The sequence below is a fragment of the Periplaneta americana genome, chromosome 8, assembly GCF_040183065.1.
Source record: "Periplaneta americana isolate PAMFEO1 chromosome 8, P.americana_PAMFEO1_priV1, whole genome shotgun sequence".
Lineage (NCBI taxonomy): Eukaryota > Metazoa > Arthropoda > Insecta > Blattodea > Blattidae > Periplaneta > Periplaneta americana.
The window spans coordinates 17,472,501-17,498,696 of NC_091124.1; the positions used below are offsets into that span (position 1 = coordinate 17,472,501).

Here is a 26,196-nt window from a genome sequence, read left to right on the forward strand (position 1 = left end):
AATTTTATTCAATTTTTTTTATTTTTGTAAATTATCTTCATTGCCTGATATTAAAAGTTGGTCATCTGTACATTGTAGAGTGTTAACTTCTAAATATCTATTCAGTTTTAGTCCATAATTTCGTACCAAAGTGCGCCATTTTTGGATTAACATTTTAGGAATATTATTTTCTTCCAATATTTTCCAAAGATTTTGTCTCTTTACTTTGTCGTATGCTTTTTCACAATCTATAAATATCAAATACACCTACCAGTAAATTAAATTCTCGTCTCTTTTCTATGATCTATACAAAAAAGTAAAACGTGGATATATACATCTTATTTCTTTCCTGAAACCATTTTGGCTTTCATGTAGTTATTTAACTTATTTTTTTAATATATGGGCATATAGCTTAGAGGCTGTTGTTAATAAAGTAAGTTATGCTTCTGTAGTTTTCATATTTATCACATAATAATAATAATAATAATAATAATAATAATAATAATAATAATAATAATAATAGTAATAATAATAATAATCATCATCATCGGTTGCCTGTTATTATTAGGCTGAGAAGCTTTTATCATCCAGTCTGCTGTCAAAAAATCTGAAAGTAAGAATTTATAAAACAGTTATATTACCGGTTGTTCTGTATGGTTGTGAAACTTGGACTCTCACTTTGAGAGAGGAACATAGGTTAAGAGTGTTTGATAATAAGGTGCTTAGGAAAATATTTGGGGCTAAGAGGGATGAAGTTACAGGAGAATGGAGAAAGTTACACACCACAGAACTGCACGCATTGTATTCTTCGCCTGACATAATTAGGAACATTAAATCCAGACGTTTGAGATTGGCAGGGCATGTAGCACGTATGGTCGAATCCAGAAATGCATATAGAGTGTTAGTTGGGAGGCCGGAGGGAAAAAGACCTTTAGGGAGGCCTAGACGTAGATGGGAAGATAATATTAAAATGGATTTGAGGGAGGTGGCATATGATGATAGAGAATGGATTAATCTTGCTCAGGATAGGGACCAATGGCGGGCTTATGTGAGGGCGGCAATGAACCTGCGCGTTCCTTAAAAGCCAATAAGTAAGTCATCATCACATTTCAGAAGTAGTCCCTAAGGCCTAATCCAGTTAAAAAGAAATGAGAGCTCATCTTTGTTCGTGTCTTCCAAAGTTTCTTTCCCCTCCTTCTTTAAATGAAGAAGAATTTTGGCACTCCATTTGGTATTTATTTTGCGAATACACTGTGTTAATTCAGCTACTTCTATTTCAGTACCCATACAGTTACCTTGAAATTTGTTGCCTTCCATTATCAGTAAACCTGTCAGTTAGCTAAACGATAAAAGCAGCCATGCTTGCATATTTCAAGTTGAATACACATACGCATACTCACTGCTTAAATACGCTATCAGTCATCATGTGAAGTAACCCATGTCTTCAAATGCGCATATTTCACTAGACATGACAACTGCAGAATTGTCACAGAAGATATATTTGTTTTTTTTTTTCTTAACTTGGCATTAACTATTATTAGCGTCGATGGAATTGGTGATAGTAAGATGGTATTTGGCGAGACGAGGCCGAGGATTCGCCATAGATTACCTGGCATTCCCTTTACGGTTGGAGAAAATCACGGGTAAACCCCAACCAGGTAATCAGTCCAAGCGCGAATCGAACCCAAGACCGTTCGCAACTCCACACCGGCAGACAAGCGCCTTATCCGCCTGAGCTGCACAGTGGCTGTTATACTGTATTTGTTGCTATCTATCGAATCGTTTTCCTACAGACGTAACTCCGTGGCAAGACAGTCATACGTAGAGCCCGGATGTTTGGCAAAATTCTTTTTTTACTGGGTGGTAGTAAATAATTATTTCATAGATATAAACTTGATTTGGAGGAAATCAAAGTGATAGGACCATTTTTATTTAGCTTATTTTGCCTTACTAATCTATACTAATAATAAATCTGTAGCCGAAATTTTTCTGGTAATTTTCGATTTTCGATATATAATTAACCGCCCTGGAGCCGAAAATCGTTTTTTTTTTTTTTTAATTTTTGTTTGTATGTCTGTCTGTCTGTATGTTTGTTACCTTTTCACGCGATAATAGCTGAACAGATTTCGATGAAAATTGGAATATAAATTAAGTTCGTTGTAACTTAGATTTAAGGCTATATGGCATTGAAAATACATTATTTAAAAGGGGGATTATAAGGGGACCTGAATTAAACAAATCGAAATATCTCGCTTATTATTGATTTTTGTGAAAATTATTACATAACAAAAGTTTCTTTACAAATAATTTCCGATAAGTTTTATTCCTTGAACAATTTTGATAGGACTGATATTTAATGAGATAAATGAGTTTTAAAATTAAAATAACTGCCATCTAAGGACGTGTAATGAATTAAAAAACAAATGACGTCGTCTATAAGGGGCATTGAACAGCAACAATCGAAAGCTATGAAAGATAGCCTACAGATAATGTTTCTGTGTTTGTATGAAGTAATATCGGAAGCTAAATTAAACGATTTGTATAATTATTAATTTACCATTGGAAAGTGTAGTTTCTCTAGATGGATATAATGCTATAATGTTATTACAGTAACTTATGAGTGAATTGAGGACAGGTAAGATTAAAATAGCTTCTTATGCACAGAAAACTTGATAGGCATTCGTTTCCTGTATTTCCTAAAATAATTTTTATGACCAAATGAGTGGTCTCTGGATCAAAATGATCGCATTTTAATTATGCAAATACAATTTAAATTAAGTAACATAATAAACGATTTATCCTTCTATCAAACACGAATGTTCTCTGGATCTAATGTCCTATTTTAATTATGTAATTACTTTATATTTATTTCTAATGGGTGCAGCGGAGCGCACGGGTACGGCTAGTGCAATAATAAATGTCTTTTTTGTCCTTTTAAAGCAACATTTCTTGTTTATTTCCAATTTTCTAATTAACTGTAATCTAATGTGTATGAAATTTAAATATATTAAACAAAGACTCACTTTTCTAACAATAGTAAATAAAAGTAATTTATTTAGGTGCTTAATCTGCTAATAATCGTGCTTTAATACTATTTGTGTAATATGAATAATGGTCGACAATCCACAGTTACAAATATAATACTGTCATGGCTTCACGATACCAACAATCAGCATTATAATTTTAAATATTAAGCTGTTGCTCATAGAAGTTGTCAAGTAACATTTTCATTTCGGAATATGTATGATAAGACTTTCTTGTGTTAAATTCTAACGTACCTTGTTTACATGTTTCGACCTTTTATGGGTCATCCTCAGAACTGGTCGTTGTTAGTCTTGGCGCCTCTTGTTTTGTTTCCTGTGAGGGTGTGTTCGTGTAGTGTAATGTAGAGTCAAAGAGTGTGTGTGTTCTGAAATTGAGTTGTGTGTTGAGAATTTAGTTGGGGTGTGCTTTCGTGTGTCTGTATATTTCATATTGTTCTAGTGTGTTTAGTTTCTGGCTTTTTGGTTGGATGTGTAGTATTTCCATATCTGTGTTGATGTCTCTGTGGGTGTGGTTAGCATTTGCAAACGCCAAGACCAACAACTACCAGTTCTGAGGATGATCCATAAAAGGTCGAAACATGTAAACAAGGTACGTTAGAATTCAACACAAGAAAGTCTTATCATACATATTCCGAAGTGATACAGTGTTAAAAGTTGTGTAATCAAGATGTATAATATTTTCAATTGTTTGCTTTCATATTTTAAAATATTAGTGTTACAATTTTGTGCTACACGTGCTTATTATTGTAGAAGAATGAAATTTGAGTGGGAACAGTCAGTTATTGTCGGGTGACAGAAGGTATAAGATCGGTTAGCTAGAATGCCTAAATTCAGTAAACCATTGGAAAGTAAACTTCATGCTTACGTTAGTGAATTTGGTGCCCATGTGTTTTCAACCGATGAAACAGTTTTGTTATGTAAGGTTTGTGAAAAGACAATTAATTACGAAACAAGTATTTTATAAGTAAACATGTGTCAACTAGGAAGTAAAAATGTGGGTGATGTTGATATAATTTAAATTTACTGGTAAAATATATTATGCCTTTTTTCAAAGATTATTGCGCCTTTTTTACGTTTTATTTCCTTTTTTCTGCCTATTTTAAGTGTTATAAATGCCTTTAGTGACATTTTAGCAACGCTACTACATTACTGACCCCGAAAGACACTTACGATGACAGAACAATAACCGTCTATGAGATAACAATGACTTTTTTCCTTTTTCGGAGTAGCAACCACGAGATTTTCAGAAGCTTCAGTTAGGTCATTCGTAGACGATACTTTATAGTATCACAGAAGATCAAAAGAAGAGAAGTAAGTTAGGTAGGTAGGTAGTTAGCATTATAAACAAACTTCTCCATGTTGTCTCAGTGAACATTCAAAACTACCAACGCAACTCATTTCATATAGTGTAAAACGACCTCAATAAGAACACGAGTCTTCGTAAGACCCTACAGACATGTGTGTTACCAGTAAAGCGATTCTGAACAGGTTTCTTGCTGGTTTGGAGAGCTTAGATAACTTAATTTGTGAATTTACTTCATGTAATAGTTCAAGAAAATAATGTAGAAATAGTAATAGGCCTACCGTGTGACACAAAAGTCGCTTGCCAAATGGAAAAAAATATTATTTTGGCAGGCAGCCACATAGGTAGGTAGGTAGGTAGGTAGGTAGGTAGGTAGATAGATAGGTAGGTAGGTAGGTAGGTAGGTAGGTAGGTAGGTAGGTAGGTAGGTAGGTAGGTAGGTAGGTAGGTAGGTAGGTAGGTAGGTAGGTAGGTAGGTAGGTAGGTAGATAGATAGATAGATAGATAGATAGATAGATAGATAGATAGATAGATAGATAGATAGATAGATAGATAGATAGATAGATAGATAGATAGATAGATAGATAGATAGATAGATAGATAGATAGATAGATAGATAGATAGATAGATATAGATGGATGAACAAACGGACGGACAGACAGATTGATTTATTCGTTCCATAATATCCTTACTATTGCTTTATAGTACAGAATAAAGAACGTATCCAATTCTTCGTTTAACATATAAAAATGCAAATATGAAAAATATATAGGGTAACTCAGTCTAAATCGGGTCAGAGGTTAAATCGGGTCAATTTCAAAACTCTGTCTCCATATTCAAGCGTAGACCAGTTCAAGCAAGTGCTACCATATACTGGTCAGGAAGAGAACTTCCTGTACACATTGAGTGCTATTGATGCTAGCTGGTGTGTGTATTCTTTGTGTTGACAATAAAAGAATAGAGAGACTATAAAGGTGAGTTAAGAGTATTTTATACATTTTAAATAATGCTTTACGGTTCCTTTATTATTTGACAACAACTAATGCAGAGAATTTGTGCGACTAACTTTCAATATTAAGTTTAGGCTTTTTAGAAGAGATTATGGCTATTAACGCCTTCGTCGAAGCAGTATTCAGCACTACCACCCTCTAGCGCAAAAAAGTTATAAATTTGAGTTAAATAGGGTCAGTAATATCGGACAAATAGGGTCAACATGTTTCAAATCAGTCCACTCAAATTAAGTATTTATTTTCAATTCTTTGTGACAGATGGTTAAATGTAAGAGGAAAACGTCAAATTCGTGGACTGATAACGACGTGCAGAAGGCTATTAAAGCATTTCGCGAGGGAAGAAGCCAACGTCATGCTGCTGAGTTGTTAGGAGTTCCTCATTCATGTCTGCAACGACGTCTTCAAGGTGGCCAGGACAACCACTTGAAAAGTAAAGGCCGTCAAACTACGTTTACAATGAGATCAATAAAATGAACTTGTGTCTAGAATTTTGAAACTGTACGCATGTACGCATGTGGTTTTAGACTACACTGCAACACAGTTCGTTGGTGCAGAAAAGAAAACAGTGTTTGTTTGTGGAATGTGTGAAGTGTTAAATTTAATCAATTCAATATTGATTTTAACGTTCCGTGCAGGTATATACAGAGAAAAATTGTGACCCGATTTGCCCTAAACAGTGACCCCATTTATCCTTATACAGAAGGGTGAAAAGGGTCACTGCAGTGAAATATTTCAGTTCATGTACAGACAGTTAGTTTAGAGTAAAAAAGAAACATTTTTGGGGACGTAGTACTTACATGTGGCTATAACTAATTATATGTTATGAGTGTAATATAATAATAATAATAATAATAATAATAATAATAATAATAATGATTTATTTAACCTGGCAGAGTTAAGGCCATACGGCCTTCTCTAACACTCAACCAGGAGTAAAGACTGCGTTACAAAAACACTACAAATTTACAAATTACACTACAATTTTACACACAAAATTGAATAAGATAATAATAATAATAAAAAATAAACAACAAATAAGAAGAAATCGGACATAATATATAACATACAGAAAGAAAGAAAAAAGCATAATAATATGTGAACAGCAGGTCATAATAAATGAGGCATACAAAAAAAGACAATTATTCATAATAATAATAATAATAATAATAATAATAATAATAATAATAAAATAAGAATAGTAATAATGATGATGATGAAAATAATAATAATAATAATAATAATAATAATAATAATAATAATAATAATAATAATAATAATAATAGTAATATTAGTAATAAAATAGTGCAGTACAAAGTATACAGTGAATACAATATTTCTAAGTACACACAATAAGGAAAATTAAGATTATATATAGCTCAACTTATCACATTAGAGATATAACATTATCGGAAAATATGAAAACAAAAATATAAAATAAGTTGAATATCATTAGAACATAAAAAAAAAATGTGAAAACGTGGAAACATGCAATACAACACTTGTCATAATAGTAAGTTAGTTTGGCAACTCGTCATAAGATAATTTTCTAACTTTGATTTGAAAGAATTCAATGTTCGGCAGCCCTTGACTTCAGGCGGCAGAGAGTTCCAGTGACGAGAGGTAGCAACAGTGAAGGATGAGGAATACAGAGACGATGCGTGAAGTGGAATTTCTAGCGTGTTATCGCGTTGTGATCGAGTATTAATATTATGATAGCGAGAGAGAGTATGAAATCGAGCGAATAAATAATAGGGGGATGAAGAGTGCATAATTCGATATAAGAGAGAAAGTGAGTGCAGATTTCTCCTCTCATGTAACCTAAGCCATGATAACTTCTTGAAAGAAGGTGAGATATGATCATAGTATCGAACATTACAAATGAAGCGGACGCACGCGTTATGAACACGCTGTAGTTTCTGAGCGGAATCAATCCTGAGATCACTGAACAAAACGTCGCAATAATCGAAGTGAGGTAGAATATATTATGAAATTAACAATAAAATTAAGGATTTGTTACTTTTTGACCCCATTTACCCTTGGTTACCCTATATATATATATATATATATATATATATATATATATATATATATATATATATATATATATATATTCAATATGAAAAACTTATCAGATTACCAGGAAACAATTGGTATTCATACAGTCCTCTCTGCAGATTGAAAAGTCAAAAAAGTTTCATATCCATTGTTCAAGAATTAAAACAGAAAATCAATATCCCGAATTTAAAAGAAAACTTACAAATTAAACCAAACCCTTTAAGTCTATTATTTATAGAATGTAATCTAAATTTAACGAAGAAATACTGAAATCAGAAGTAAACAATGAAATGCTGAAACAATTGGCTTTAGAGACAATTAATATTAGGTACCCTCCACAAAACTGGCTTCATTTATACACCGACGGATCCTTGATCTCCAGAGAACAAGGTGCCGGTGCAGGTGTTACGTGCTGTCTCTTCTCACTTTATAGATCACTTGGATATGGAATCAGGAATCTTCCATGCCACATCAATAAATTTTGGAATGCAGTTATATTGTCAGACTCTAAAGCAGCTATTCTATCAATCGTCTCTAAACACACACCTTCATCACAAACAGCAGAAATAACTAAAATGCTCTCTCAATTAATATCACTCAATAAAATAATTGTATTCCAATGGATACCATCCCATTGTGGAATCCTGGGAAACGAGAATGCGGATGCTTTAGCAAAGAAGGGCAGCACTGCTACTTACAGACCTGTTACTAAATCTACGTTTTACTCAGTGAAGAGATTTATTAAATCTACATACATAGACTTCAACAAACAAAATTTGATAACACAATCCCAAGGGAAAAAAATGGAACTCTCTGCATCATAATTCACAGTTAATTCCCGATTTACCACGAAAATCGTCTGTAGCTGCATTTAGATTGGCAACAGGCCATGATTGTTTGGCTAAACACCTGCATAGAATTGGAATATATCAGTCCCCTAACTGCCCATTGTGCAACTCAAACCAAGAAATGGATTCGGAACACCTCAAAATCTGTGCTTCAGTGGCTGGTCATGATAATATCTTTGAAAAATATTGGAGTGCAAGAGGTCAAATGACTTTATTGTCGAAAGCCTGACATTAGAAAACAACAACAACATATATGTATGTATATATATATATATATATATAATTAACACCTTTATAACAATAACATATCGTCGCTTAAGAACCAATACCGCGTAACTGACAAAATGTAAATTTTACAGGAGAAGGAAAAAACTGAATAAAAACCATAAAAATAACGGAATAGTCTTGAAAAGTGGTGTATGGCTATGAAATAGCTTAACTAATTTATAACTAAGTGAAAATGGATGATCATGGCTGTAGATATTTGGCCATGTCACTTACGCGGTATTGGAACTGTGCCGTTGTCTACATTTTGTTAGTTACGCGGTATTGTGAGACAACTTTAGCAGCTTCAAGACACATGTTGACAAGCGTTTACTTTACGTTAAAACTGCCTTCTGGAAATATTATTCGTGCTCTTGTATCTGTCAATGTGTTATCTGAATTGTTGTCCTACCATCTGACTTGAGGTCAAGGTCGGTAGGCTGTAACTTGAATCAGCACTAGATTACTTTCCAGACAATGATTGCTGCATTCTTAGTCAATCAAATGGTGAAACTATGGGAAAGGAAAAACGAAGACACAGTTCAATGTTTATAATAATAATAATAATAATAATAATAATAATAATAATAATAATAATAATAATAATAATAATTTGTTACTAGGTACTTTATTTTCACACTACCGGTACGTATTTGAATAGATAAGTAGAATTGTTACTAACACGTTGCTCACAAGTATAATTTTATAATAAAATAATAATAATAATAATAATAATAATAATTATTATTATTATTATTATTATTATTATTATTATTGACAATGGACTTGATTGACTTGCGAATAATGAAAAGAAAATCATATAAAAATATAATAATGATGATAACTGTTCAGGCACAATATTCGTTAAACAAAATAAATAATTATAGGGCTATGCTGAAATCACAAAAAGTAATCCTTGAGTAACCCTAGTGTGGAATACTACCATAAAAACTATAGCACAATCGGTTCTACATACAGTAATGTGACGGTAATTTAGGCAGGCTACTAATGCTTTTTTTCTGTGCTTTTACACGAGAACATGACTTCTTTTTACTGAAGGGACGCCATAAGTACTATTAGCTAACCAATATCGCACAGTTCATTATTTAATTCCCAATGTACACAGAAACATCATTTAGCAAACCTGAATTTTTTTTCTCATCAACTTTTAGATTGTAGACAAATGTTCTCTTTCTTCTATATTCAGAATTTGTACTGCCAGGTCTTTTAGTAGGAGTGAAATTCACAAGATTTGATACGTGAACGGTCCTCTGTCCCCAAGTCATAGTTTTCCTGAAAGCCTGAAAAATGTGTCTTCTCTCATTAGAAATTAAATTACAGCCTCTTACTTTCGAATTTTGGCACATTTTATAACTACACTCTGGCCCCAAATTCCTTGCATCTCTTTCCGTATCATGTGTCACTTTGCCATCTTTCGACCTCTTGTAGCTAAGATAAGCTTCCTCTTCCATTCCAAGTTTTCTATTTTTCATTTTCTTCCACTTAACCTTGTGTGGCTTTGAACTTCTTTTTCTCTTTTCTGTCAAATTTCCATGAAAGGCTTGAATATTCTTCTCTTTACCTTTTTCTGACGAATGTAAAAATGTAGAATAAGTAGCACTCACAAATTCTTCGGGGTCGTCTACATCTGAAGACGCATCCGAAATTTAGTGTAGATCCTTCATTGACGAGGTATTGTCTTCAGTTTCTGTCCTATCCTATTTCTAGCGGTATTATTTTAATAGTGTTGCTTTAAATCATAGCAGACTGCATAATGTGATCATAACCTTACCGATAACACTGGACGGACAATGCCTGATCTGCAGCAACCCATTTTCAGAAGGACGGTTTTCTTTTGCATTTGAATTATCATGCAGTACACCTACGAATAAGATGAGATTACTAGTGTTTATAAATGTGATATAAATGGATTAAAAACATGTGTAGTAAATATTATCATCAATTTAGATCTTCCTCCTACCGGAGGAAATGGAAGGAACCAAGCTCAGGACCACTGAATGTAGCGCTAGTTATTTTAGCGGCCCATTCATGATTATTTATATTACTTAAATTAAGTTTGGTGTTATGATTCCGTAACTGAAGAAAAATAAATCTTTAATAACTGTGATACTTCTTATGCCATACCTTTGTTAATGCTCAAAGAAGTTTCTCCCGTCTTGAATGCAGAACATACCACAGATAGGATTTCGTTCTCGCTAAACTGACCGTCGTCTGATTCATTGTCCATTTCTTTTCTTGTATCTGTAGGCCTATATAATAATAAAATATTAAATGTACTATATTTCAGTGAATGAACTTGCAATAAGATTCTGCGGGAATTCAGCTCAATTAACATTCAATTGACATTAGTGAAATAATTCTATTATATTTATCTTTTAAATAATTGAAATTGAACACTTCTTTAATCTTCTCAGAATATTACACACTGTTGATACAATTTCACAAGGCAGTAACGAGAACCAGCTTCCGTACTGAGGGCGCGCAGGGAGTAGACATAACAGCCTATCTGTTGTCAGATACGCGGTATTTCCAACAGACTTCTCGTGACTTCAGATACGCGGTATTGTACCCCCCTCCTTCGCACGCAGGCCATTCATGCAATAAAATTCCCGCTCTTGTCAATGCATGCAGATGACAGTGGAGGTACCATCCGTGCAAAAAAACAGTTTTGACCAAAAATGTCAGTTACGCGGTATTGGTTCTTAAGCGACGATATTATAAATGCACTATGTTTACCATTTAATAGTATTAAAATATTTACACAGTACTGTGAAATGTCAAGAATTCATCTACAGAATTGAAATGACAAATGTAGACATAACAAATTAATGTATTACACGATTAGAAGAAAGTATGTAAAGAGTCAAGTACTCCAACACAATAAAATATGAATTGACTTACTAAAATTCTATTTCACTAATGTTAGCTTCACTAAAACGTGTGAACGTAGCCGCCATTTTCAGTTGACTATCTACGCGGTAAACAAATGACATTCAGAAAGCATGTTTTATAGTACCGTAAAGAATTGGCAGTTTGAAATGTTGGCAAAAAAAAAAAAGAAACAAATGGTACGGAGGTGATAAAAACAGAAGTATATAAAAAGATTAGAAGAAATAAAGTAGTCTAATAGAATAAAATAGGTATTAATTGACTTATTAAAATTCTATTTCACTAATGTACCTTCACTAAAACGTTTGAACAGAGCCGACATTTTCAGTCGACTATCTATGCGGGAAACAAAATGACGATCGCAAAGCATGTTTTATAGTACCGTAAAGAATTTGCAGTTTGAAATGTTGGTAAACAAAGAAACATGTGCTATGGAAGTGATAAAAATAAACAAATGCTAAGGAAGTGATCAAATTGTAGCGATAAACTACCATGATTGGTTGAAACACGTTCTTTCGTAGTTTTATTAGTCAAAAGTAGTCACACGTAGTAAAAGTTTACTATTGCGTCATCTATTGGAGCGAGGTAGATAGATAATATTACCGTTATAACGTCAGTTTAAAAAACATGCGCTCTCCTGCATATGTTATTTCCTGTATGGAGGGATTAAAAGATCAGGAGATTAAAAGTGATCTAATTTTGTAACTAGGGTAGTATAAATATGTGTGTATAAGTGTTATCATTTGCGCTTTGAGAGTTAGCCAATGGAGATGCGTGTACCCACGTGTGTGAACTTATGACATGACATCAACATTCATTCACAGCATTACCCCGCTGCGTCTCATTCCCCTGAGACTTTCTCCTGGTTGGAGTACAGCAGTCAAGAAAATTAGAGAGTAACTTAAGAAGTTGAATTGTATTGCTTTTGTGTCGGCAGCCTCGATGTCGTTCCTGCTGGTGGGCACCATCTCATCATGGTCTTCGGCCACGTTGCTGCGCATCATCCGAGACGAATTCCCCGTCCCACTGTCAGTTTACCAGGCCTCGTGGATGGTCATGCTGGTGGGTATCGGCGGACTGGTGTCAGCCGTGCCGGCGGGCATCTTCGTCAACCTGGTGGGCCGCAAGACAGTGCTCATGTTCACGGCAGTTCCTGTCATCGTCAGCTGGTTGCTCATCATGTACACCAGGTACGTGCCCTTCCCAACGATTATACCACAGCTACTATATACAGTCGCGAAGCTCAATATGTAGTAAAAATGCAAACATGGATAGTTGCCCACCACTAGGATCGCTACTATCGCCTCATCATACCAGATCTCTCTCCTAGCAGACGACAAAATATGTTACACTTTCGTTGTCGTGTTCTTTTCGAAAAATTAACACCTTCCTTCCATTATTGAAATATTAAATGCATAAAGTTAATTTATTATTTTAATTAAGTATATTAAATTCCACTATAAACTCGAAGATAACTGTAAGAAATAAGTTAATAAAATTTTTGTTTGTGCAAAACGAACTGAAATTTACTATAATAGTTTCACTCATTCAAGATTATAGCGATAATTAACTATGAAACCAATAAATATTAATTTGCATTTCCCTTTAGAACAATAATAATGGAAATATCAATTAATGGAGTAACTTACGTGTACCGGTACTTGTAGTGTAGGCTTACGTAGTTAACAAAGTGGGATGAGGTTAAGCAACAATAATCACACCAGAATTGGAAATAAAACGTGATCAATAAATTTTATTATAACAGACTTTTTCTACGTCTCTAGTAAAGCAACAAATAAAAATAACAACAAAATTAACAGCTATAATTAAAAACATATCCTTTGACAAAAAAAGTAGGCCTAAGCAATAATAATCCCACCAGAATTGAAAATAAAACGTGATAAATAAATTTCATTAAAACAAACTTAATTTTTCTGCGTCTTTAGAAAATAACACATAAAAATAATAACAAAATTAATAGCTACAATTAAAAATATATCCTCTGAAAAAAAAAGTAGACCTAACCTTTATTTCTCTGGAAATTTAGCAGCCTAAGTGACAGAACTTTAACCAGTATCTAATGTCCTTTCGGTTAGACTGAAACATTTCATTGTGAAATTTAAGGATATAATGTATTCTAACAGTCACAAAGAACTTCAAAATTAACAGTTTTGTTTCTGCACAGCATTCTTGTGGAAACCCAGGAACCTTTCTGAATCTTTCGGACATCGGAAAAAGGATAACTCTGGCCTCTTTCTCTTACTGTTGCTACAATTTATAGCACTACAAACGTCTCCTCCTTGTCCCATATTATTATTCCAATTATTATATTTTAGCCATTAACATTTTCATTACAACCAATAACGAACATTTCACAAGCATCAATGTGAAATACGCAACGAGCTAGCACGCGATAGAAATACGACACAGTCCAAAGTCAACCATGGACAGTCTACTGTTTCTAGTTGCTAACCGCTTGGAGCGCTTTATCACGAGATTTGCAAAAAAAACACCTCAAGCTTCGCGACTGTATATAGTAGACTGTGGTTATACTGTATACGCAGTTTCTAAATAAACCGTATTTAACTGTGTCGGTAAGGAGAACGAGAGTGAATGCCAGCTGCTAAAGTCTACAGTGTTTGCATCACATTCTTCTACTGCTGAAGTGAAAAAGGAATACAGGATGGAAATGAAATAACCCTGAAGATTTTCAAAGCGAATAGCTTATGTTGTTTGTAACAAGCAAGTGTAATATCATATTGGTGGAAAGTCCATAGCTTCCAAAAAAAAAAAAAATAATAATAATTCTTTTTTCAACTGTTTAACGCCCTCTTATTTATTTATTTATTTATTTATTTATATGTTTAATTAATAATTCAATCAATTATTTCATAATTCAATCAATTATTTCATAATTCAATCAATTATTTCATAATTCAATCAATTATTTCATAATTCAATCAATTATTTAATAATTAAATTAATTATTCAATAATTCAATTAATTATTCATTCAATTAATTATTCAATAATTCGATTAATTATTCAATTATTGAATTAATTATTCGATAATTCAATTAATTATTCAATAATTCAATTAATTATTCAATTATTCAATTAATTATTCAATTATTCAATTATTTATTTATTTATATATTCATTTATTTATGTCTATAACAGGGCAAAGCCCCAATTAAAATAGACAGTACAGATTTGTTTAAAAAAAAAGACAGAATTGCATATAACATGAAAAAAGAGATAAAACAAAAACAAATGCAAGATACAAGTGTAATTACAAAAAAAAACAACAAATAGATACTACCTAAATAAAAGACACAGATATAGATATAAATGAAAAATACCAAATAAAAATAAATAAAAAAGAGTTAAGTATAGATATCATAGCCAAAAATGTAAAATGTAGCTATAATTGGCAAATTACAGAGTAAATATAACACTATGTTAATAAATTCAGTATACAGTAATTTAATAATTCAATTAATTATTCAATAATTCGATTAATTATTCAATTATTCAATTAATTATTCAATCATTCAATTAAGTATTCAATAATTCAATTAATTATTCAATAATTCAATTAATTATTCAATAATTCAATTAATTATTCAATTATTTATTTATTTATATATTTATTTATTTATGTCTATAACAGGGCAAAGCCCCAATTAAAATAGACAGTACAGATTTGTTTAAAAAAAAAGACAGAATTGTATATAACGTGAAAAAAGAGATAAAACAAAAACAAATGCAAGATAAAAGTGTAATTACAAAAAAAAAACAACAAATAGATACTACCTAAATAAAAGACACAGATATAGATATAAATGAAAAATACCAAATAAAAATAAATAAAAAAGAGTTGAGTATAGATATCATAGCCAAAAATGTAAAATGTAGCCATAATTGGCAAATTACAGAGTAAATATAACACTATGTTAATAAATTCAGTATACAGTATTATATAGTAGGACTAATAGGCTTAATTTATTTATTTAAGAAATTCACTACTACAGAACACGTCTTATTCGGTAACCATTACGAGCTGGATCGTGATTTTTGTCCACGTCGATAGAAAATCTAATGAAGAATCACTTATTCCTCTGGCGTATTTCAATAGCCTAGACGGTTTTCGTGTAAATTTAATTTAAAAAGCACTAATCTAAAGCCACTGACCGATGCGACCAGCTTGCAACGTTGTAGTCAGAAAGGGGGATGGGAGGTAGTTCGCTAGGGCAGACATACATGAGTTTGTTGATCTCTTACATCTGTATTGTGAGAAGAAAAGCAGTTCGTAAGCGGCGATGTTCCCAGACTTCTGAAACTTTTAACGTAATTTTCGAATTAACCGTGCATTTAATCACAAAACGTAATATAGGTTTTATATTCATTTAAGTGTACCCTATCGTCCCTTTCAACCTGCAGGATTACTTCACTTCCACCCTGTAGAAGCTGTACCCCAATAGCACACCTTCTGCCTATAGAGTAGACATGTACTCTTTTTCGTTTGTGCTAGATATTGAAATGTTAAAATTTGCTGTAATCAGCGTTTAGAGAAATTTTTTAGGAATATTCCATTCTGTTTCTAATTTGTCCACTTCTACACTACAAAATTGGAGAAAGTTAGGTTTGCAGTGAAAGACCTGTCCTTGGGCAGAACACTAAATGGATGAATGAAGACTAGTGATATTGATACCAATAACACTAATGATATTAATACTAATAATATTTATAATAATAATAATAATACTGCTACTAACTAACTATAACATAAATTTTACAAGGATAATTTACTAAATACAGTAACTTAATTCAAACCAATAAATAACACACAAAAGCAAAAAAAAAAAAAAAAACAAAAACAAAAACAAAAAAGAAGAGGAAGAAGCCGAAGAAAGCGAAAAAGAGAGAAAAACACATTTAAACTTAATATAAATTAACAATCAGACAGAAACCGGTGATATTCAATAAAAACATCAATATAGTCGACAGAAGTAAAAGGTAAAAAAATACACACATTTGTTAATATTGTATATATCATGAATAATTTTATAAGTTTCTTTTTTAAAAGCTTCAATTTTAAAATATTTCAAATTTGGAAAATGATTTGTAATTATTACAAAGTCTTGGTCACCAAATTCACTAACGTAAGTATGAAGTTTCCTTACATAAAATTTACTCTGTCACACGTTAAAAGTGTTAAAATTGTTTAAAAAGGTATTTACCTTCGACAGACGGCCCGTTTCGACGCTATTTGTCGTCGTCTTCAGTGTCTCTTGAACCACTGCTGATTTTGGCTCTGCGATGTGCAGTTGTCGATGGTAGGGGTGGGGGGTGTGTTGTTCCTATGGTGGGGGTTGGCTGTCTGTATGTTATGACGTATTATGATGTCAAACAATGTGTGCGTATTGAACTGTAGTTGCGTATTAAGTATGTAATGTGGGTGTGCTATTGTGTTCTTATATATTTCGTATTGTTCTAGGATATTTAACTGTAAACTTTTTGGTGTGATGTGTAAAATTTCCATATCTGTTTCTATATTACTGTGGTCATGATTATTGTCGATAATGTGATCTGCATAATTTGATGTAATGTAAGGTTTGGTTATAGCTTTAATATGTTCGTTGTATCTTGTATGAAAGGATCTTCCTGTCTGTCCTATGTAAAAATGTGGGCAACTATTGCATTTTAATTTGTAAACTCCAGTTGAATGTTTAGCACACATTGTTTGACATCATAATACGTCATAACATACAGACAGCCAACCCCCACCATAGGAGCAACACACCCCCACCCCTACCATCGACAACTGCACATCGCAGAGCCAAAATCAGCAGTGGTTCAAGAGACACTGAAGACGACGACAAATAGCGTCGAAACGGGCCGTCTGTCGAAGGTAAATACCTTTTTAAACAATTTTAACACTTTTAACGTGTGACAGAGTAAATTTTATGTTTTTAACAGAGTGTTAACGAGAACTTTAATCAATGAAGTTTCCTTTTCAATGGTTTACTGAATTTAGACATTCTAGCTAACCGATTTTATACCTTCTGTCACCCGACAATAACTGACTGTTCCTCACTCAAATTTATTTCTCCCACAATAATAAACACGTGTAGCACAAAATTGCAACAGTAAGATTTGAAAATATGAAAACAAACAATTGGAAATGCTACGTGACAACTTCTATGAGAACGAGCTTAATATTTAAAATTATAAAGCTGATTGTTGGTATTGTGAAGACATGATAATATTATTTGTAACTGTGGATTGTTGATCATTATTCATATTACAGGAATAGTATTAAAGCACGATTAGTAGCAGATTAAGCACAGAAATAAATTACTTTTATTTACTATTTTTAGTAAAGTTATTCTTCACCTGACATAATTAGGAACATTAAATCCAGACGTTTGAGATGGGCAGGACATGTAGCACGTATGGGCGAATCCAGAAATGCATAAAGAGTGTTAGTTGGGAGGCCGGAGGGAAAGAGACCTTGAGGGTGGCCGACACGTAGATGGGAAGATAATATTAAAATGGGTTTGAGGGAGGTGGGATATGATGATAGAGAATGGATTAATCTTGCTCAGGATAGGGACCGATGGCGGGCTTATGTGAGAGCGGCAATGAACCTCCGGGTTCCTTAAAAGCCAGTAAGTAAGTAAGTAAATTTTTTTAGTAAAGTTAGTCATTGTTTCAAATATTTAAATTTCATACACATTACATTACAATTAATTAGAAAATTGCAAGTAAACAAGAAATGTTGCTTTAAAATGACAAAAAAAAGTATTTATTAGTTAGTAACACTTTAAAAAGGCAAAATACGCAAAGTAAAATTTGGCCCTATCACTTTGATTTATCCCAAATCACATTTATATCTATACAAATAATGATTTACTTCTACCCAATAAAAAAGGCATTGTGCCAAACTTCCGGGCTCTAGTTACGACATAAATATTTGAAAGAAGACGGCAGAGAGTTTCAGCATCTCCTTCCTGAATTTGGGCAAGTAATTACATTTTAAGAGTTTATAGACCTAACAAGCAATATTTTATGTTAGGTTCAGGATTGTTGAACCATCGATAACAAGTAACTTCCGTAAGAGAGTCAAGTAGCTACACAGTGGAAAAGAGAAATCCATTCACTCTGTGCGTTAGGCAGTAAAGGAGTCTGCAATACCGACTATCTTCTGATAATAAGGAAATAATCTTTACTGTTTGGTTTCAGGTCCCTCTCAATGCTATTTGTGGCTAGAGTTCTTTCTGGATTCGGTGTCTCCATCGTCTTCGTGGCGTGCCCGATGTACATTGGAGAGATCGCAGAAGCAAAAATACGTGGATCAGTCGGTAAGATCATCGGTCAGCGACTGATACCAAGAAATAACTAAGTTGAAACTGAAGAATCTTTGGAGATCGAAAATTGATCTTCCTATCTAATTCAGTCCTTTATGTAATAGCCTAGATCATATATGTAACAGATATGTCGGGCTTATAGGCTTTAACAACTTGTGTCAGGTTTACTACGCTGCCATCTAGTTGTTACATGAGGAGTCACGTCATAATTCTCGTTTGAAATGCATTAGCGACTATGCTGCCATCTCGTGTTCGTTTACAGCGGACGGGTGGCGATCCTGGCGGTTGTTCTCTTCAAAGTGCTGCCGATTTTAACGTAGCAAGGAGTTATGATTTAGGATAATAGTCTCCAGAAACAAATTTACCACCAATTTTCTATCCAGCCTTATTCCTTTTCTTTTGCAACACAGGCCTTATTATCCATTCCTCGTCATTCTAATCATCCTCTTTCACCGTGTCAGTTTCTGGCAGGTGAAATTCCTTACATCGTCATTTACTACGTTTTCATGGAATATTCAGATCGATCTGAATACACTTACCGTATTGAAATCTTCATGAAAACAGAGATTCAAATCAATCTGAGTCTCGAGGTCGATACGCCTAGAAAGTGGGATCGCATCGCATTCAGTTGGAATTGAGTTCCATGAAAACAGGTATCGTATTCAATTCGATCTCAATACGTTAGGCGTGTGATCGACCGTCATTTGTTTGATGTGTCAGCTATTTTACCAACAGCGAGGAAAATATGTAAGTTGGAAAATAGTGTTGAACATAATATTTCGTGTTTTCCTAAAAGTCAATATTACCATTATTCATTAACAGCCAAAATATTAAGTTTTCATGCGCCCCATTTGGAAAACGCAACATTGGTTATAGCTAATGCCTGCAGAATGACCAACACGCTAATATGTCGATGACATGTTAACCAACATGACTACTTTCGAAACTTCAGCTTCCGTACTCAGATCGTTTTCAATACGTATCGAAAATTGCATGAAAACGGGGATCGTATTCAGTACGGATCGTATTCAGATCGAATTGAATACTGCATGAAAATGTACTAATTGTTTATCAGTTCAAATTAGGTATTAAAAATTGCATATTTTGCATGAAAGTGATTTGTGAGTGTTAGCTTATATTATAGGTTCTTCTGTGTGTTTGTTTAATAGTCATTTACGCCTATATTGAAGTATAATTAGGATATAAATTGTAAATTAATTATGTATCATGTTTAGTCAATATTTCATTATATGTAAGGCCCTCAATGTGCATGATAATGATTATATATTTAAGTATTACTATTAATATTACTACTTTTATCATTGTTTCAATGTATATTTCACTTCTGATAGTGTGGAAGAGAAGGCCTCGTGGCCTTAACTCTACCAGAATGTATGAATGAATCAATCAATGAATAAATGAATGAAGATATATGTAAGTAAATAAATAATTACATAAATAAGTTATTAAATAGACAGAGATGAGATGAGATTAGATTAGATTAGATTAGATTAGATTAGATGAGATTAGATGAGATTAGATTAGATGAGATTAGATTAGATATGAGATTAGATGAGATATGAGATTAGATGAGAGATTAGATGAGAGATTAGATGAGATGAGATGGGATGGGGTGGGATGGGATGGGATAGATAGATAGATAGATAGATAGATAGATAGATAGATAGATAGATAGATAGATAGATAGATAGATAGATAGATAGATAGATAGATAGATAGATAGATAGACAGACAGACAGACAGATAGATAGGCAGGCAGGCAGACAGACAGTGGAGTTTAAAAAGGGCGCGTCAGCTACTATGGCTATTTGCGCCCTTATCTAAAATTCTTCATAAAACAAAGACACAAATACTAATACAATAATCAAGAATGCTAAAAGAACTAAAAAGCGTTGTCACGGTAAAACGAGGTAAACAAACAAAGAAATAAAGAAACAAACGAATTAATAAATAGATGGACGGACAGACGGACAGACAGATAAAGTAAATGCATAAAATAAAAAAAATAATTGAATAATTATATTAAAATTAACTAAATTAAACAAAACAAGACAAACAAGCAAATAAATAAATAAAGAAATCGGTATATATATATATATATATATATATATATATATATATATATATATATATACTTATGTAACATTAAACAAATAATTGAGTAGGGTATCATACTAAATAATGGTCTAAATATCTAATGGCTCACTGCTGTGAAGTAGCGGTTAGCATATATGACCGTCAAGGAAGTGGACTCTGATTCAGATCCTTGTTTGGTCAATTTATCTGGTTAAGGTATTTTCCGAGATTTCTCCTCAACTAATTGAAGAAGAATTTATTGCTGGATAACTTTCGGCGTTGGACCTGGGACTCTCTTTGCCTTCATTAATTTCAACTTCATCTATCATCTTTTAGTAGTTCCAGTTCGACTAAGGATAGCAGATATAGTATCATGATGTGCATACAGTAGGCATTTATCTGAGAAAACTGCAGACGTCCCAGGGGGACGGAGGTATCTTCGTAAGTGAACTCTATCCGACCAGGTTATATGCAGCTGAATAAACAGATGGCACCAAATAGTGAATCACGATACCTACAGTAACGCCATCTTCATGCCAATATAGGATGCAGCAGGATGTAGTAACGCGACTTGCATATAGATGGCATCGATTTGAAAATGATGCAGAACTTTCAGGGGGACGGAGGGGCGTTCATCGTGGACTCCGTCGGACCGGGTATGTGGCTGAATCTATAGATGGCACAAAAGAGTGAATCACGATACTTACAGGAATGTTGTCTTGGAAACTTCGATCTAAGGAGGTCAGGTAGCACAGCCTTCGGGTTCTCCTCTGTAAAAGAGAAAAAACTATTTAATGAAGTTCTCAACACCTTAATTCCATTATCAATAAAATCTGTATAATTCATTGAAACACATCTTAAATACATACTACCTATCATTTCAGACGTTTTGTGTGTATAATTATAACTTTATAGTACAAAAACGAACAAATATGCTATACGTATAAGAGGAATTTCTGGTGTTTAATCTCGTGCATCGTTAAATTCTCTCAAAATGCTCGTTGAAAATAATTTTCATGACGTTTCACAAAGTTATAAATAACTTCATTTCTAGGTAGTAATTAATATATTAGCATTTATTCACATTTTTTACTTTTTGTACGAAAACCTGACGTGTTGAAAGTAATTGGAGATTATTTTCGAATTCAGTACAAAAATTCGTCAAGCATCGCATATCGATCTAGATCTAATGCAGCTGTTCAGCGTGAATTCTCTCAGTAATATCTCGGCATCAAGAGCAGCTACAGACCTGTACGACCATTCGTTTGATTTGTAATCGCGAGTTCTGCAATATTGAAGTGATAATACACAAGTACGATACAATTTTATTGAAGCATAGTAAACAAATTTACTGTGAGCTGAGCCTATAGGAATATCGCTTCATATGAAGAGAAAATGTGATCACTGCACGCCCTTCATTAATAATAATTCTTATGTTATCTTAGATCCATATTCTTCATTTGTAAACCGAAACAAACATAAAACGTTCAAACCAATATAACCGACCGTAGTTTCATTGCAGAAATTTGGTGACGCATTCTATATTATGTCGGCTCTTCTCTGATACAGCGCAGGATTTTTTTAAATCAACACAAAAATAAAACCTACTTTAATACTAAATACTAAAAACTATCGTATCAAAGCCCGGGTTTAATTCTGTCTAAGCTCTATCACAACTGCCACACATAACAGGTCGTTCACTTACCCGTCAACTATAACCTGCAGAATAATGAAATCTGCTATGGTAACTTATACCTTTCTTGGCGATTGGCTATACGAGACTGGACTGAAAACGAGTACTATGTATTTAGGCTCGCTTTGGTCCATTGTGTGCCTTAAATACAGGGTGTTAAAAAGTAACCAATATTTTAGGAGGTGCTAGTATGCATCAAAACAAAATAATGTCTAATAAACATGGGTCCTACAACACATACTTTCTGAGATCTGAACACTTCTTCATAGGAGGTGCTCAATTTGACGTCCATTAATGGCAATGCATTCCTCTGCCCTTCGGCGTAAGGAATCACGCACTCTTTGGAATTTGTTTTAATACGTTAATAAGACAGTCCTGATAACGAGCCCCAGTTAATCTCTGTGGTAGCACGTATGACCCTATTAATCTATCGCCAATAACGCCTGCCCGTACGTTGATTGAGAATCGGTGCTTATGTCTTGTTTCTTCAACTGCATAGCATTTTTCATCAGTCTACACATGCTGATTACGAAAATTCAAAACACCATCTCTGTTGAACGCCGCTCATATCCGTAACCAGACTTTTGTTTTCAGTATTCCTTGCGACGTGCCATTATTCCATGCCAGAAGTGTTAACTACGGTATAATTATCTGGTAGTCAGCTGTATTGTAGGGCAGAGAAATGCATTGCCATGAATGGACGTCACATTGAGCACCTCCTATGAACAAGTGTTCAGATCTCAGAAAGTATGTGTTGTAGGACCCATGTTTATTAGACATTATTTTCTTGTTTTGATGCATACTATCACCTCCTAAAATATTTGATACTTTTTAACACTCTGTATATACGATGGTTATCCAAGTAGGGCAGATGGCCTGGGCGGCATTCGTGAATCCGACGCTGACAGGTGGGTCATCCTGCCTCAGTCAAAACACGAAGACTCGCAAACCCCACTACCTCCAAGAGTTTATCGCAGTCTCTTTCTACTATTTCGGATGATAGATGTAATGAGGACGTGGAGTGATAAAGAGAAAGGGGAGTAGTCGGAGAAAAACCCTCTGCAACGCCTGCTTTGTCCATCACAAATTCCATCTCGACGTGACTGGGGATCGAACTTGGTACATCACAGCCGCAAAACAAAGCAAGCGCCAGTGGCCTATTGCAACTATAGTTGAGTGGACAGTAATACAACAAACAAATATTTATGTAGGCTACCTACACTAATTTATTTTTTACAGCCAAACTAAGAGAAAAAGTCGGAGCATTTGTCCTATTATTCTCAATTTAGTTTAATAAAAATATCTGATATCTAGAGAACAACCTCTCCTTGTGAGTTATACCAGTATGTCTTCCTTGTGTTACAGGGTGTCTGATGCATCTCTTCGTCAGTATTGGCAGGATGCTGGGTTATGCCGTGGGCAATTACATCTCCTTCACCACACTCGCCTTGGTGGCCTCCATCCTCACAGTCATCTTCCTCATTATGATGGCCTTCGTGAGTGACTCGCCGTACTTTCTGCTCACCAAGGGCGAAAGGAGTAAAGCGGAGGTCGCTTTGGCCAGACTTCGCAGCAAGACGATTCAAGAGGTGCAGGTGAGTTCGATTACTAAACAGCAGTGTTTACTAGGATGCGAATGTTGAATCTGTTAAAGCCAAAATAAATAAAACACGAACGTTTCTGCATACAGAAACATTATACTGCGTATCTGAAATCTGTAGACCAAGGAGACGAAACAAGTTTTCTGCGCAAGTGTTGAGTAGAGGAGGCTAGGCCAATGACCGCTCTGGAGAGAAAGACACAGTTTGAAGTGGCGGGCGAATACAGAGCAGGGTTGCCAGATTGGGCGATATTTCGCCGTTTGGACTACATAAACAGAGATTTTGCGACCTATTTTTCAAGAATTGCAACTAACGCAATTTGGGCGACTTTTTCTCGGAATTTGCGAAATTTGAGCGACATAGAAAAACTCACGTAAGCCTAATCGTTTATTAACTTTATTTTATGGAGTAGTCCAGGGATGCAAAACTGTGCTAGAATTGTGTATCTATGTGTATGTATTTATTCACAATGCAATGGGTATATACCCGGTGGCAGTGGTAAATAATTACACTCAATAATGACAATAATAAACTTATTAATTTAAAATACAATTAATAATAATACTAATAATTTATACTACTAATAATAATAATAATAATAATAATAATAATAATAATAATAACAACAGGGAAACTACTCTACTTACGATTAGTATTAGTATTTGTATTAGTATTCATTAGTAGTGGTAGTTAGTTATGTTAAAATAATTATAAGCGATTCACCACTCTTATTAAGTCAATAGACTTCACGGCAGTGTATTATATTGTATATAGTGAAAATACTACTCCAGTTAAAACATTAGTATTAATAATTTTAAATAATTCATAAACTCTATTCAGTCAGCAGACTTCACATCCTTGTAAATATTGTAAATAATTTACTATTAGTTTTTGTTTTAAGTTCCGACAGAATGTAAAAACAGTGTAGCAACAAATGTGTGTAGTATTGCATTACTGCAATGGAGCATACTGAATAAAAGGGGACACATTTTTTTAGAAAAAAAAAACAACGGGGAATATCCTAAATTAAATGAAACGATCACTGAAAACAACATTTGAAATAAATCTAATTTTATCTTAAACCTAAGTTCGAACTAAAACCAACGAGTATGATATGTTCATATCTGCACAAGTACCTTTCAACATTACACTCATTTCGCTGTCAACTCACTCACTGCACTGGAACTACGACACATTTCACTGGTTCTATCCTGATTTCACTAACACTTCAAAAACATTTCACTGTTCAAATACTTTGCACTGCCACTATAAACTATAAAGCTTCACTGACAGGAACACATTTCACTTACACAACACACTCCACTGACACAACACACTTCACTGACACAACATAATTCTTCATTGATACAACACTTCAATAACAACATATCATTTACACCCTTTAAATACTGTGTATAATTACCGTCTATTAGTAAAGTCCTTAAGCCTATTTTTAAATGCACTTTTGGTTGTTGGTAAAGCCTTTAGTAAGTCTGCAGGTAAAGCATTCCAGTCCCTGATAGTACGATTGAGAAAAGAAAACTTTCCAATGTCCGTCCTCTGCCTTCTTTCCCTCAATTTATATGAGTGGTCGTTCCTTGAAGAGTAATTTGGCAGCTGCACGCATCACAAGCCGGAACACATCCCTTCCTTTCACCCCCACCCGTGATTGGATGTGGTAGGCGTAGACGGAATAATTTTGTATTCTGTGTGCTTGCGACCGTCGTAGATACATAATTCAAGGCCGGAGGATTGTGGACGGGGAACAAACTTTTTTCCTATGCTTCCACCTCTCTCTCCCCCAGTTCTGCATCCCTGGAGTAGTCCATTACTGATAGGTACATCACTGATCCAATTCAATGGGTGACATGAAATATACGCCATATCATTGTTGACACGCCGGAAGTTGTTTTTTTAATCCAAGATAACTTTATTGGGACCACCTCTGTGGTATAGGGGTCAGCATGTTGGTCTCTTACCCAGAGGGCCCGGGTTCGATTCCCGGTTGGGTTGAATTTCC

General features: G+C 33.9%; 1 protein-coding gene and 1 long non-coding RNA gene across 2 annotated transcripts in view; one reads left to right on the top strand and one right to left on the bottom strand.

Moving 5' to 3' along the window:
- LOC138704520 (facilitated trehalose transporter Tret1-like) overlaps positions 1 to 26,196 on the top strand; it is a 47,937-nt gene that overhangs the window by 8,515 nt on the left and 13,226 nt on the right. The window contains exons 2-4 of the mRNA XM_069832486.1: positions 12,351 to 12,603; positions 18,661 to 18,779; positions 23,941 to 24,170. Of these exons, the coding sequence (XP_069688587.1) occupies positions 12,351 to 12,603; positions 18,661 to 18,779; positions 23,941 to 24,170 (602 nt within the window). The remainder of the gene's footprint in view (positions 1 to 12,350; positions 12,604 to 18,660; positions 18,780 to 23,940; positions 24,171 to 26,196) is intronic.
- Positions 12,409 to 25,719, bottom strand: LOC138704521 (uncharacterized). Its single transcript, XR_011333364.1, has 3 exons — positions 25,600 to 25,719; positions 21,590 to 21,652; positions 12,409 to 12,526 (listed from the first exon to the last, which is right to left on the bottom strand). It is a non-coding gene; the product is annotated as an uncharacterized lncRNA (long non-coding RNA).